Source organism: Pteropus alecto, unplaced genomic scaffold, assembly GCF_000325575.1.
Source record: "Pteropus alecto unplaced genomic scaffold, ASM32557v1 scaffold7, whole genome shotgun sequence".
Taxonomy (NCBI): domain Eukaryota; kingdom Metazoa; phylum Chordata; class Mammalia; order Chiroptera; family Pteropodidae; genus Pteropus; species Pteropus alecto.
In genome coordinates this window covers 48612521-48627913 of record NW_006494614.1, presented here as the reverse complement: position 1 = coordinate 48627913, position 15393 = coordinate 48612521, and the positions used below count along the sequence as shown (strand labels likewise).

Below are 15393 nucleotides of genomic sequence, written 5' to 3'. Positions count from 1 at the left end.
TATTTCTAAGATTTTTAAAATTGAAAAAGTATCTAGGTCTATTATTCTTTATAATTTGTAATAAAATAAACTTACATATAATAATTTTTAAAGCCATAAAACTGCAATGACCAAAATAACCTTAAGAGGTAGTGTTTTACAGTTTCTGTGATATAAATACTCCCACCATGCAGATTTCAAAATACATGTTTTTAATATACCAATGTGACATCACTGAATGCAGTTATTAAGAGATGTACAGTAGAGTAGTAGCACATAGTATTTTCACTTCACAAGTAACAACAGATGTAAATAACTTCAAGAGCACAGAATGTAGTAAAATAATTAGGAAGTAATGAATTTTAAGTATGTATTGCCTATGTTTTGAGAGCTTGTTTGAAGGCTCTAGCAGGGGAGCGCAGCTACTCGTATACCCTTGACTAAAGAACGGTCCTCTCCTCTATCCCGGAAGGTTGTCCTCTTCGACAGAGCGTGCAGCTTTGGGAGGGACGCACAAGGAGCGGTGAGGGAGGAAGGGGACCCCTGCCTAACCAGCCAGATCAGCCGAATTAACCCTGGCGATCAATGGGGTGAAAGATGTCGCAGCCAGATCACCCTCACATCCAGTATTACTAATGTTTTAAATGATTTATTTAAGTAGATTTAATAACAGCTGTGTCTAAAAACTGGCTTACAAAATTCCTGAAAATTTAAGAATCAGTTCTCATGAGCCAGTGAAAGCCACATCTAGCACACCACTGCATGAATATGAATCTGAAATAGTTACTTCTGAGTGACATCAGTAAAAAGGTTTATTAAAAACCTTTAAAAATTGTCTCCTCCATAAAAGCAATGAGAACACTGGCAAAAATAGAATTAACTTTTTCTGTACATTGCAAATTAATAAAGTTTTCCAGCAATTTGGGGTGTGTTTGTTAAAGAAAATTGGCTGAAACTGAGCTTTGTGCAGTTTTAGCTTGCCTTATTCCAATCTATCCCATCCCCAGTCTGTGGTAGCCTTGAAAAGCAACAACATACAATCACAATGAAAAGGACCAGCCTGGTGGTCACATAAGGTGGAATAATGGATTAAAGTTCTTTCAAATTCCCAATCCCAGAGAACTGTCATTATTTGACCTATCTGCTGGTTTCCTGAAAGACCTCACTCATAGGCTGTCCTTATCTGATATGACTTGGAGTTTGCCAGCGCAAACCACATTTTCCTCCAGAGAAGTTTGTCAAAAACAGTTGGAGACAGTTTAACGACACAGCTGCCTAAAGCAGTAGATAACAGGACAAATAAGAGGTTAACCAAAAAACGCAAAAAGGAAAACTGAGAAATGAAATGTCCACAGGGGGTTTTGAACAGATCTGATATGAACCTTGGTATTGAAAAGGCCAATCAAATATATAAGGTTGTGTACATGCTCAGGAATAATATATGAGAGCCATAAGGTCAGGACTCTGGCTAAACCTGAGACTCTGCATAAGCAAGAAAGCAGCAGTTTTAACCCATTTCCCATTTGCCCTGAGAAAATTCGCTGGTACTTGCAGCTGCAGGGTTTACCCTGAGATAACTCACGGATTACAGTCCTAACCTTACCCCCAAAGTTTGCCACAAAATATCTTGCTTTTATTATTATTTTTGAATCACTCTAGTATATCGATAGCTTTTAGAAACAAATGACATCATTCTATGTATAGCATTCTGTTTTTACTAGTAGTATTTCCATTTACAAAATATAATAATTCTTGATTGCTGAAAATGTCAAATCCTATAAAATGTAGCATTCCTACAAGTGATGTTAACATTGTTCTTGAACAGTTGTTAGAGTCATTTGATGAATCCAATTTATGTATACATTTCTGTTACATTAAGATTAGAGATAAGTTCTGTTTAGAAATAACTCCAAGAACAGTCTTTATATTTTATTTTCACTCTGAAAACCAGTCAGATTTGGTTCAAAGAGCATGTTTATGTAAAATTAAGTTAATGCTGGCAGTGAGCTGCATTTTTTTTCTAAATAGGAAATGGGTTAAACTGTCTAGCTGAGTGTTGACTGCATACCCCAAATTGCAAAAAAAAAAAAAAAAAGAAAAAGAAAAGAACACCTATTTTCTAGGAATGTAAAGAAACCTCTCTCCAATCATTGTTTCAGAAACCATACTGAAAGAACTAAAGGAAAGTATGAGAACTGTATCTTACCAAATAGATAAATAATAAAGAGAAAAAATTTAAAAAGCCAAATAGAAATGCTGGAGTTGAAAAGTACAATAACTAAAACGAAAAAAAAATTTTTTTAAGTGAGGCAACCCTTGGTTGACCTCACAGATTCCAAGGACCTTGTCAGCTTATTTTCCCTTATTTTTTAATTTTTTTATTTTTTACGCCTACAGCACCTGGTCTTCCCAGGTGGTCTCCCATCCGAGTACTAACCAGGCCTGACCCTGCTTAGCTTTAAAACGAAAATTTCACTGAATGGTCTCAACAGCAAGTAAGAATCAGCAAAACTGAAAAATCAGTCAATTGAGATGATCCAATCTGAGAAAAAGGAAAAAAAAGACAAACAGAGCTTCAGAGACCTGTGGGACACCATAAAATATAGCATTATACTCATAATTGGGGTCACGGGAGAGGAGAGATAGAAGGGGCAGGAAAAATGTTTGAAGGAGTAATGGTTGAAAACTCCCCAAATCTGAGGAAAAACAACAATCTATATGTCCATAAAGCTCAAAATATTCCAAGTAGGATAAACTCAAAGAGATTAACACTTAGACATATCATCGTCCAACTGCCCAAAGCTAAAGACAAAGAACTTCGAAAGCTGTGAGAAGCAACTTGCCCAGTCCAAGACACCTTTAATAAAACAGTTGATTTCTAATTATTAACCAATGAAGCCAAAAAACAGTGAGATGACATATTCAAAATGCAGAAAGAAAAAAAAAAAGCCTGTCAATCAAGAATTCTCTATCCAGTAAAACTATCCTTCAAAACTGAAGGATCAACTACCACCACTACAGCGTGAAGAGCTCCACAACCTGCTCTTAAGTGAAAATTATTAAATAACAAAAGAAAAACAAACAAACCCAGAAGATAAAACTATTCCAAGCCTTTGGAAATGGTCCTATGAGCAAACAGCAAATGAGGAAACATCTATTCAAGAAAATCTATAAAAATTTGGTAGGAAAGGTGAGATTCTGCGGTATTTAAAGAAAGATCCCAGTTCTGTGAGGTGGAGACTCCACTTCAGAGTGTTGAAGCGAAGGACATAGGGCTATATCTCCTTTCAGCTCCCTGCTGGAAGGGCTTCTTCCTGGGAGGGACAGGACTTCAGTGTTTCATGTCCTGCCCCCAGGCTTTCTGTTGCTGAGGCCAAGTCTCAGTGAGTGTGGTTGAGAGGTAAGGGTTCCCTTCTTTCACCTAACTTCCACTCATGGAAAGGAGAATGGCACACTGAGAATACTGGAGGAAGTGCATTATAAGAGAAATGCAAATTCAAACCACAATGAGATAATATTTCACATCCACTAGAGAGGTATAATAAAAACAAAACAATAGTAAGTGTTGGTGAGGAGAGATTTAGAAAAACTGGAAACGTCACATATTCCTAAAATCTAAAATGTAAAATGGTGAAGCTACTTTGGAAAACAGTCTGGTTAAACATAGAGTTACCATATAACCCAGCATTTCCAATCCTAAGTACATACCTAAGAGAATTAAATAATTCTATTTATATGAAATGTCTAGAATAGGCACAACTAATAGCAACAGAAAGTAGGTTAGTAGTTGCCAGGAGCTGGGGCTGGGGTGCGGTGTGGAGAATGGGCAGCTACTGCTAATAGTTATAGAGTTTCCTTTTAGAGTGATAGTGTGTTCTGGTGTTAGTGGTATCTATTGCAAAAGTTTATGACAATAAAAAGTCTCTTGAATTGCATATTTTAAAAAGGCAACTTTAGCTTTTCCCATAAGCAGCCTGAGGTGACTTCTGAAAATGGTTCACTATTCACTTGACTCAGAAAACCCCACAAAATCATGCAAATCAAGAGGTTCAAATCTTGGTATTCACTTTAAAAGCATTCATGAAACTATCCAGGCCATCAACTGTATGCATATCTGAAAAGCCACAAAGTATCTGAAGGATGTCACTTTACAGAAGCAATGTGTGCCATTCCGTCATTACAATGGTGGTGTCGGTAGATGTGCCCAGGCCAAACATTGCAGCTGAACAAGGGGGTTGTTAGCCAAAAAAGAGTGCTGAATTTTTGCTACATTTGCTTAAAAGTGCGTAGAGTAACATGAACTTAAGGGTTTAGATTTAGAGTCTCTGGTCATTGAGCACATCCAGGTGAACAAAGCTCCCAAGATGCAGCACAGAATTTATAGAGCTCATGGGCGGATAAATGCCTACATGAGTTCTCTCTGCCACACTGAGATGACCCTTACTGAAAAAAAGCATATTGTTCCTAAACCAGAAGAGGAGTTTGCACAGAAGAAAAAGATATCCCAGAAGAAACTGAAGAAACAAAAACTTATGGCTCAGGAGTAAATTTAGCATCAAATAAATGCTAATAAAAAAAAATTGGCGACTTTAGTGGTATGTGAATTATATCTCAAAAGAGAGAGAGACAGAGAGTTACTTTTCACTTGGTCCATTATAGCTTAGGAGTTTGGAAATCACTTGGTTAGCCTTAGTCAACCAAACACTAATAGCTTACCTCAGTTCCTGTTTCTCTCCAATCCCAAGCGCGACTTCCCCCTGGCCACACTTTGCAATCCTTGTAGGTTTTAGTAGAGCCTTGTACTTTCATTTGCCCCCATGAAAGGGAAGCAATTTCAGGGGAAGACATAAGGAACTTAGCTGAAATCTGAAATTAAAAGAAAATATACTAAATCAGTTATAAAGTAAGGTTTGAACAGCTCCAAAATACAAGAGCTATACTATATATAAAATATATTGTTAAATATTATATACAAAATAGTAACCCCTGGTCCTCTGTGAGTTATGGAGCATCTTTCTCATTTATGTAGTCATCACTTCTTCTTTGGAGGTCTAAAAAGTAAAATGTTATTCTTGGGATCCTGAATCATCTAACCAAAAAACTATTCTCAATTACTTCTCAGAATCTGGAGGGAATTCTCAGGATATTTTTTTGGAGATAATATTAAAAGGTGGTTATTGACTTCAGCATGATGGAATGAGGAGGCTGACATATCCTTTCCCCAAAAAATGACTATAAAACTGGATAAAACTTTCAAAAATAACCACTTGGCACTCTAGAAATAATAGGAAAGGCATAGTATAAACTGAAAGTGTTTGTTCATGAAAACCACTGAACTTCAGATAAGGACAGTGAAGTATTTTGTTGTTCTGGCCTGGGACTACTCTCATGCCCCCACATGGGTTCTGTTGGCACAGAGATTCAACTTGGTTGGAACAGGGCATGAAAACCAACAGTCTTGCTGCACAGCGAGAAGAGGCTCACTTGATTTGGAGCATTATGGTATAAACTGTGATCTTAGTGGCAAGTGAATATGGCAAGGAAGCTACCACTCAGCTTCCTTGATACTGTGAGCTTATTTGAGGCAAGCAATGGATTGGCAGAGTAGGCAGAGATTTAACAGAAATTTCCCAGAGGTGACACAGCCATAATGGGTTTGATAAGCTCTCCATATGTCCAGAGTGGACCAAAAGCTATAACCATATGCATCAAAGATAGGAGTGGGCCTAAGTCATGAAAACATTCTGGGCCAGTGGCGCCTAGAGCATGCAAAGTGGAGAAATGAGAAGGCTCAAGAGGAAGCCAGGGAAGACATGAAAACAGCCTGAAAAATGAATGCAATCCCCAGTCCACACTGATCCATCAGTAGAGAGTGAAAATCTTACTGGGTTGAGGTATGTGAACACAATCTTTGATTAATCTTTAGTTGAACACTAAGCTATATAGCACCGAGAAGACATGTAGGAAGCCAACCTTAAAAATAAAAAGAAAAAAAAACTGAATACAGATTTCAGTGTCCACACATTGCACAGGAGACAGAATTTACAGAAGTAGTCTACACAAGTGACTAAATACAAACAATAATACTAAAAACATTTTGAGGAAAAATCAGAATCCAGACTTCTTATAATATATTATCTAAAATGTCCAGTTTTCACAAAAAATTATGAGAAATGCAGAGAAACAAAAAGTGTGACTGACACTCATCAAATGAAACTAAGTGTTCCCATATGTTGGATTTAGCAAAGACTTCAAAGAAGCTATTATAATAAATTCAAAGAACTAAAGAAAGCCATGTACAAAGAATTAAACAAAATTATGATGACAATGATTCAATGAATACAGAATCTCAATAGGCAGACATTTCAAAAAAGAATCAAATGGAAATTCTGGCATTGAAAAATACAATAACTAAAAGGGGTTTATATCAGTCAGAGTTCTTCAGAAATACAGAACGAGTAGATTATACATATTAAGAGATTTATTTCAAGGAAGTGGCACATGCAGTTGTGGGGGTTGGCTAGTCCACAGTTGTAGGGCAGGCTGGCAGGTTGCTAACTCTTGGGCAGAATTTGTCATTGCATTATTGATGTGTTATTTCTTCTTCCTCAAGGAAACCTGTTTTGCTTTTAAGGACTTCAACTGATGGGATGAAGCCTTTACCAAAAACATCAAGGATAATCTCCTTTATTTAAAAGTCAACTGATTGTAAATGTTAACTGCATCTACAAAACACCTTCACAGCAACACCTAGCTTAGCATTTGATTGAATAACTGGATACTATAGCTCAGACAAGATGACATATAAAATTAACCATCACAGTCCACCCCTTGTCAATTTGGCACCTATATACATTTCCTTAAATTGTATTTAATCTCCAAGTAAATAACAAAGTGGTACTTCTGCCTAACATTAATAACTAATTCATTTTTGCAGCTTTAACTTCTGAATACCGATTTTTAAAATGTATTATATAGCAAAGGATATAAGCACAATTTTAGGTGCTATGGGGGGAAGATAAAATATATAAAATACAATTCCTGTTCTTGAGGAGCTAATATTATACTAGAGAAGACATATATAAATAACCATAATGTAATTTTTAAAAGGTAACTTTTAAAAATATGAGGTGGTTTTTTAAAAGAATTAAGTAAAATAATTATTGTGTGTTGAGAAAGAGAGCTTCCATAACAAAATACCATAGATTAGGTAGCTTAAACAACAGAAATTTATTTTCTTTCAGTCTGGAGCTGGAAGTCCAAGATATATGGGCCAGCAGGGTTGGTTTTTGATGAGACCTCTCTTCCTGGTTTGCAGATGGAGTCCTTGCTTTGTCCTCACATGGCCTTTTCTCTGTGCATAAGTGCTGTGCATGAACTTTCTTGGTTTCTTTTCCTTTTTCTAAGGATACCAGTCCTAAAGGATTAGGGCCCCACTCTCATGGCCTAATTTAACTTTACTTACCTCCATTTCTCCTTAAAGGCCCCATCTCCAAATATAGTCACATTGGAGGACAGAGCTTCAACACATGAATTTTGAGACACGATCCAGTTCATAGTAGCTATCCTATGACAGTATTACTGATTACTGTATGACAGTCCTGATTACTGTAGCTTTGTAGTACTTTTGAAACCAGGAAATATGAGGCCTTGAACTTGGTTCATCTTTTAAAAGATTATTTAAGATATTCCGAGTCCCTTGAATTTCCATATTAATACTAGGATCAATTTGTTAATTTCTACAAAAAGCCAACTGCGATTTTGACGGAGATTGCACTGAATCTACAGATCAATTTGAGGATTGCCATTTTTTCAAAAGTAAGTTATCTAAACCATGAATATGGGATGTCTTCCCATTTAGATGTCTTTAATTTCCTTTAATGATATTTTTTAATTTTTAAGACTTATGCTTAAAAAATGTATTCTTAAGAATTTTAATTCTTTTTGATTCTATTGTAAATAGAATTATTTCATTTTGGATTTATTGCTAGTGTATAGAAATACACTTGATTTTTGAGTATTTATCTTTAATCCTGCAAACTTGCTGAACTTGTTTATTAGTTCTAACAGTTTTTGTGGATTCCTTAGAATTTTCTATGTACAAAATCATGCTATGTATAACAGAAGATGTTTCATTTCTTCCATGACAGAAGAGACGGTGGTACAATGTGTGTGTGTCATTTAATTTCTTTTTAGGAACAGACTTAATGAAGGTGTAATCTAAATCTTGCTTTGTAATTAAACATCTCTTACCTTTTGGGTGAATATAACTTTTTAATGCTCAAAGACTTTGTTTCCATTCCAATCTGGATTAACAATGCAGAAACTCTAACCTTGTCAGTCCCCGTTTGAAAAATTGTGAGCACAGGAGGAAACTACAGTATAAAGCTTTATATTTTGTTTGTTTGTTTGTTTTACAACGTTATTTTACAGCTTCATGGGAGAGCAGGAGGTGAGGGGCTGGAAAATCTGAAAGCAAAGAAATAGAAAAAGGGAGGGGTGGAGTGTAAGATTCACATAATGCTGTAATTAAATCTTTCTTTTGGTTTGAAAGTTCTTTCCATCAAAATTCCTTCACAAAGATATGATTATACTTAATATTATGTACCTGCCTTTTATTTAAAGTCAATTAAATAACAATCTTATGGAGGTTTTTTTGTATCTTTTCTGCAAAGTTGTTGTTAAAGATGTGTTCTGGGTCAGCTTTTTCTTAAACTGAGGCTTCAGCATCCCAGGTCTAGAGATATATACTTGGGAGTTTGAGAGTTCTACCAATATATTTTAGTTTAGTGTTTCTTTTCAGTGTTGCTTAAAAACAATATTTTACCACATATTAAACTAAAACTTCCCTTTTGCAATGAAAACTCACAACCACAGACATTTTCCTAAAGACTTTATTTTTCTTTTTTTTATTGTGGTAAAATATACATAACATAAAATTTACCATTTTAACTATTTTTAAGTGCATAGTTTAATGGCCTGAAGTACATTCACATTGTTGTATAGACTTTAATTTCTTACATCAGTATTCCTCAAACTGGAATATTCAAAATATTTGATAAGTTTCACAAGAACATTTTCCCCCCCAAAAGCATTTGTATACTATTCAAGTGTTACCTAGAATACTAATTCCCCTTACAACTGCATTTTTCTCTTGATAAATGAGTATTCTTTCTTTAGATAATGAGAATGACATAGACCACTATGGTTTTTCCTTTTTTACCTAAAAACGCAGAACAAAATTCAATGTTTAATTGTAGTAAGCATTTTCTCTGTTCCCAATATAATTATTTGCCTATAAATTTCTTTATTTTCCTTAATCATAAATTGTCCTATTTTACATGGTTGATAGTGTACCTTGCTTCAAATTCTTTTTAGGAAGTAGGTGCTATGTAAGTTTAATAGTACTGATGTACTAATGCACACTGATAATTTTGGCTCGAAGTGGTAAACTGTACAAATTATAGCTAAATTTAATCTAAATTTGAGGAATGCCTTTTTTTCAATAGCAACTAGTATTTTTAAAGTACTTACAATGTGCCAGAACATTGTGCTAATCAATTTACTATGAAATATCTAGGAAAACCCTGTGATGTAGGTACTATTATCACCCCTACTTTACAGAGGTTCACAGAAATGAAGAATCTTTCACCAAGTCATGAAGCGGTTCATTTAGGACTCAAGTCTGGCTTAATCTAAAGCTCAGGCTCCTAACCGTAATGTACATTGCATCCCAAGCTGCACATTCCATTTTGCATCCCTGGAGGTTTTCTGAGATTCTTTGTGGGAGAATGCTCACTGCTGCCCCCAACGAAGCGGAACCCTGCTTCCTATTAAACTCTTTGCTCTTTCACCATGTCTCCTATTACGCTCGCTGTCTTAATTACTTGAGTCTTAGCCACACCCTTAGACTCTGGTCCCCCACAGAACTTTGTCCCCTCTGACACTAGTACCACAACAGAGCTCCTCTCTCTCATATCCTGGCAACCACAGCAGAGTTGTCCTCTCACACCTTGGTCTTCCTGCAGAGGCCGGTCCCTTTAGACTGTGATCTTCTGGCAGGGCCCCAACTCCTCAGACTGGTGATACCCGCAGAGCCCTGTTCCCTCAGGCCCTCTTATCCCAGAACTCTCAGATCCTGCTCTTCCCAAAGCAAAGCCGAGAATCCCGTACCCCAGCAGAGAGCAACACCCTTCAGCAAACTTCCGCAGAGACTTCTCACGAAGGTCCCACCCTAACCTCTTATTAAGGGCATCTACCTTTCCCGTTTCCAACCTTCTCCCAGATCGTGCTTTCCCCGTCCCCCTAATTCTTATTTTTCCTGCTTCTGATTATTCTCAACTTCCACCACTATCTTGTGGCCAGTTTTAGTTCCCGCAGTCCCCTCAAAACTCACCCAAAGCCCTCTTTCCACCGAGTTGCGACCCGTGGCTCCGTGCTTTACCTCTCACCTTGGTTAGGGCAGGTCCTCTGGGCTAAACGCTCCCCCCAGTCGCCCCGCCCGGCGTGAGCCGGTCCGCCAGTCGCCCGAGGCTCCGCCCTCTCCGAGTCTATTGGTCCCCGTTCCTAAAAAGTCCCGCCTCTACAGCTTCCAGCCCGCCTCCCAGCCCAGCTTCCCTTGTTTTCATTCCCCCTGTCACACGAGGCTTTGGCGAACCCGAAGTGGGAGGGACGAAGTAGAGGGAGGGAAGGGGGAGGAAAGAGGGAGGAAAGCGAAAGGCAAGGAGCGCCTCTCTTTCCCCGGTCTGACTCGGTTCTCTACTGCTCCCGGCCGCCGTTGTATTGTGGGATCGCGACGCGGTGCCTGAGACGCTCGGATCCGCAGGGGAGTCCACTCGCTAGCGCCTCCTGTCTTCTGTAAGGCTGCCCTGCCATTCCTCGGCACCCCAGCTCCCCCTCCACCCCCCATCGCCTCCTCCTCCATCCTCCAGTTCAAAATGGCGGCGGCGGCGGCAGCGGCGGCGGCGATGGCTCCTCCGGGCTGCCCGGGTTCGTGCCCCAACTTCGCCGTGGTGTGCTCCTTCTTGGAGCGCTACGGGCCGCTGCTCGATCTGCCTGAGTTGCCGTTCCCCGAACTGGAGCGGGTGCTGCAGGCGCCGCCGCCGGACGTCGGCAACGGAGAAGGTAAGCGAGGGGCCCGAACGCCCGGCGGGAAGCGGCCCTGGCACGCTTCTTCTCTCTGCTCTTTACGGGCGCCCCGGGCCTCCGCGGTTCTGTCCTCCCCGTGGGGTGCAGTTCCGCCCGGCCTGTCTTCTCTGCCCAGCCCCCGGGGTCTTGGGCAGTGAGGAGGCGGGGCGGAGGCCCCCTAGGGCCACTCGGCTGGGCGCCGAGCGGAGGTGGGGGCGTCGCAGGCTAGGTTTGGGCTGGGTGCGGGGAGGGGTCATTGTGCTGATCGGCTGCCCCCGGGACTGCTACCCCGCGGCGGAGGCCGGTCCCCCACCCCTTCTCCCCCTTGGTGGCGGGGGAAGGGGAGCGCAGGTTCCGGCCAGCTTTGCGCTTTTCTCCTCCTCTCCCTAGCTCCCTCCCCTCCTCCCACCATCCTCCCGACCATCTCGGGGAAGGCTGGGCTCATCTTCTAGGGGCGCCCCTTTCTCTCGCTCCACCTGGGTGGGCGGGGGCCAGCGGACACTTCAGCTCTCCCTCCCTCTAGTGGGAAGTCCCCCGAGAGAGTCGGCTCTCGTCCCTCTTCGCTTCCACTCGAGGGCCGGTTTAACCCCCAAAACTCCTTCCTCCGGGTAGGGAGGTTTGCTCCTCCCCCGTAGGAGGGGGTCCTCCTCCATTCTCGCTTTAGGGGACGAAGTCGGTTCAGCTTCTCCACTTTGGAGGATAGAGGGTTAATTTCTCCTCCCCCATAGTTTTCCTCTCCCTTTCCCCCACCTTCCCCCGAATAATAGAAAAGCATCTCCCCACTTTTCCAGTCCCTTCCCCCTTCATCTTGGCAGCAAGGCTTAGGGGAAGAAGAAGTCGCCCTTCCATTTGCTGGGTGGGGTGGAGTGGTTAGTATGTAGCCTGGAGGAGGGGCTCAGATGGAGGGGGAAACAGTTGAAGAGGTGCTTGTTGCTCATGTTTCTCTCTCTGGTGCCGCTGGTCTATTATTGGTGTTCGCAAGTGGTGCTCCTTCCACATAAGGCCACCGCGCGGGTGCAGGGCGCATGCTCTGCCCGGCCCCATTGAAACTTCCTGCTGCTGCTGCTGGTGGTTCTTTCGCTAGAGCATCTCAGCGCTGCGCCTGCTGCCTCCAGCTTCCAGCCCTCACACTGAGCGCATACACTCATTCACCTCCTATTTATTTCCGATCCATGTCTTTCCTTTTCTGGCGCATTTCTTCCCTCAGAGAAGGGTTTTTTTATTGTACTATGAGCATTGCCTTTATCTGGGAACAGCCCTTGGCTGGAGAAGAAACATTTTCCAAATAGGTCTTCCCCACCCCCATTTTTTTGTCCGTATTAGATGGCCAAAGTGGACTGGGTATTCTACAATACAGCTGTTTCCTTTCCAAGAAAAGTGTCACTTTAATTTTCCATGGAAATAAAGTTTCTGTTAACAATATATTTACTTTGCTAGGAAGGGCACAAGTGTGAAGTTCTTCCAAATATTACGTATAGAGAAAATGATCTTATAGTTACCAGAGACACAAATTAATACAGTAGTTATGGTACAGGCCTATATCTCTTTCATCTGCCCAAATCTCCTCTACCCTTTACAAACTCGCATATAAAATGCTAATTTTATGTATAGTATGAAATAGGAGGGTGATTAGTTAAATTATATAAAGACTTCCTGCAGAATTTCTTTAGACATTAAGCACCTCAATATAATTTCATTATCAAATTGTATTTACATTCAATTTTTAAGGAAATAGTCATCACGAAGTAGAGTGCCTTAGTAGGTTTCTTTTAGGATACTTTGGGAAACGATAGTAATCTATTAGAAATGTGGGCATTTGGGGAAGGGGATTGCTGATAAATTGCTTTTGGAATTTACTTGGATCAAATTGAAAGGCAGGCCTAGACTTTTATTTGATGACATTGTATTTTGGGTGGTATACAAGATTTCTTGCCCATTCCTTTTAAGTATTTTGACCACTGCATTTGGCTTGTATTAGTAACAGAAGAAAAAATATCTGTCAGTTTAATACACCGTGTTATCTTCCTATCTAGAATTGAACAGTGGGCCACCAGCTAAGTAAAAAATGGAAAATAATGTGGGCTGAGAGATTATACTGGTGGGCTCAGCCACTGCATTACTATTGGTATAGTTGCAACTATAATAATAGATCTTATCATAAGATGCTTTTTAACGTACATATATATTCTGAGTTGCCAGTTTAATACTTTTTACCTAGTCATTTATCGTGATAGGTATATCAACATTATGACATCCTTTGGAGGAGGCTGTAGTTCTCTGTATTGCCCTGGTTTAAGTACTTTATGATCTTTCTCCTAAAAATTTGTTTCTAAGTTTTAATTTGATATTGTGGCTTCACCTTAGAATTCTTCCTTCGTCCCCACAGAGTTAGTTCTTACATTTGGTTTTATAAACTACTTGTTCAGTTTTAATGATATAATAATAGCTACCATTTATTGAGTATATACTTTGTGCAGACATCTCATTCCCTACAACTATTATTTGAAGTTGCTACTATTATTCCTATTTGGCAGGCATGGAAGGTAAGATTTAAGAGATTGATTCAGCTGCTCAGTGCCCAAGATTATATATGTAGTTATTGGTAAAATCTGATTTCCAGCCCAAGTCTGTCTGAATCCAAGCCACAAAATTATATAATACCTTGCCATAGGGCCATGTTTCCCAAACTTCACCAAGGCACCCCAGGGTATTGCCACCAACTCACAGAGGTGCTGTCTGGTAGTTTACATTTTCAAAGGAGATAGAGCAATACTTGACGTCTGTTGGTTGCCAGGTGAACTATTAGCTTAAGAGAGTTCGTGGTTTCAAAATTAGATTGTGCTGTATTTCTTTCGATGACATATCTTTGTGAGTTTTGGGGTATTGCTATGATAAAATGCAAATACTGCATGAAAATCATCATGGAACAGGAAATAAGGATAGCAGTGTCCAGTCTGATTCCAAGATTTGAGTTGTGCAGTGCCCACATACGTTCTGTAAGTAGTAATTGTGTTGAGAGGGAAATGTTTCTTTCAGCTGAGGTTTATTTTTCAAATGGCTGCTAACAACTTCATAAGTGGAACTGCTATTATTTGTTGGCCTAGGACTGCTATGAAACATTACTGAAATATTGAGGGTACCATGAACCTAGAATGCTTGGGAATCTGTGCTGTAGAGACTATCATTGCGTTTTAGAGCTAGAAAGAAAGGACTTTTGCACCTATTTCGCCTTTATTTTACAGAGAAGAAAACCAAGGTGCAGAGATCGATTTCAAGTATATACTGCTAGCTAACCATTGGTGTTATTCAGGCTGTTATTTGAAAAGTCCACTTATATGCTGAAATTATCAGCCAAAAAAATCTAGATTTCTTGTTGATACTAGTTAGACTAGGAAAAGGGTTTGCCATCTGAAGGTGCTGTTATCCCCGCTCTCTCACAGTCTACGTTAGCCCTCCTGATTCTGTGCTCTGTCTGGACTTCCCCAGCTAGCTTCCTCCTGACTGGAGGTGGATGATCAGGAGTATTGATATAAGTAAAAGTGAACATTGACTTTGTAGGATTACGAACTCCCAAGGCTCTGAAGCATCTTTCCCCTTCTGCAGAGGACATTCTTTTTCAAGAGGAAAATATACTTTTTTATTCTTTAAGGATAGTCTTTGTATGGTATTGGTTGAGACAGTACGTATATCTAATAACAGTCTATTAAAGTGTGTATGTGTTATGATTCTCATAGTTTATGCTGTGGTTGCCTGAGTTGTTTATATGGTATTAAAGAATTTGAATCATTTCAAATGTTTTTGAAAAAGTGTTTTTTTTCTTTGATTTTTCTTAAGATTTTATTTTTTAGAGTTTTAGGTTTTGTTTTTTAGATTTATTATAGGTTTTTACATTATATATAGGTTTTAGGTTTTGTTTTCTACATTTATTAATGATTTGAGGTTTAACTCTTAACAGTCAAAATGTCAGATATAAAAGTATATACGTTTTATAGTTAATTGGAGTCATGCCTGTAACTTAATATGTTCTCTCTTACTGCTGCTTATTGAATTGTGTGACAGTAGTTTTTAGGTGCATTAGATAAAGTAGTGTGGTAACTTTGCCATAACTGGAGCCACCATCTGTTGCTTTAAGCAAAAGATCTTACCAGATGCATGTGCTGAGAGTTGCCTGGGTCTGCAGTGGTAAACCATTAGTGGTAGTAACATTGTTAGAACCAGAGCATGGTTTGGTGGAAAATGTTTGGGCTCTTCCACCTTTGATAAAAGAAATATTCTTTAAACATTTGT

At 39.6% G+C, this 15393-nt stretch overlaps 2 protein-coding genes across 11 annotated transcripts in view; one reads left to right on the top strand and one right to left on the bottom strand.

Moving 5' to 3' along the window:
* The window catches only part of AAMDC (adipogenesis associated Mth938 domain containing), a 57608-nt gene extending 47083 nt beyond the window's left edge, over positions 1-10525 (bottom strand). For 7 of the 10 annotated variants that reach the window (XR_003044414.1, XR_003044415.1, XM_025042552.1 and 4 more), the window contains exons 1-2: positions 10376-10483; positions 4696-4845 (exon numbers count right to left, since the gene is read on the bottom strand). Coding sequence is in view for 8 of the 10 variants with exons in the window: in XM_025042552.1 (XP_024898320.1) it covers positions 4696-4827 (132 nt within the window). In the remaining 2 variants the exon portion in view is untranslated. Of the gene's footprint in view, positions 1-4695; positions 4846-8232; positions 8449-10375 lie in introns of all 10 variants that reach the window. The other 3 variants (XM_006926647.3, XM_025042553.1, XM_015600511.2) reach the window with 3 other exon arrangements.
* A 138-nt stretch (positions 10526-10663) lies between these two features.
* RSF1 (remodeling and spacing factor 1) overlaps positions 10664-15393 on the top strand; it is a 108955-nt gene continuing 104225 nt past the window's right edge. The window contains exon 1 of the mRNA XM_025042555.1: positions 10664-11103. Coding sequence (XP_024898323.1) covers positions 10917-11103 — 187 coding nt within the window. The 5' untranslated portion in view covers positions 10664-10916. The remainder of the gene's footprint in view (positions 11104-15393) is intronic.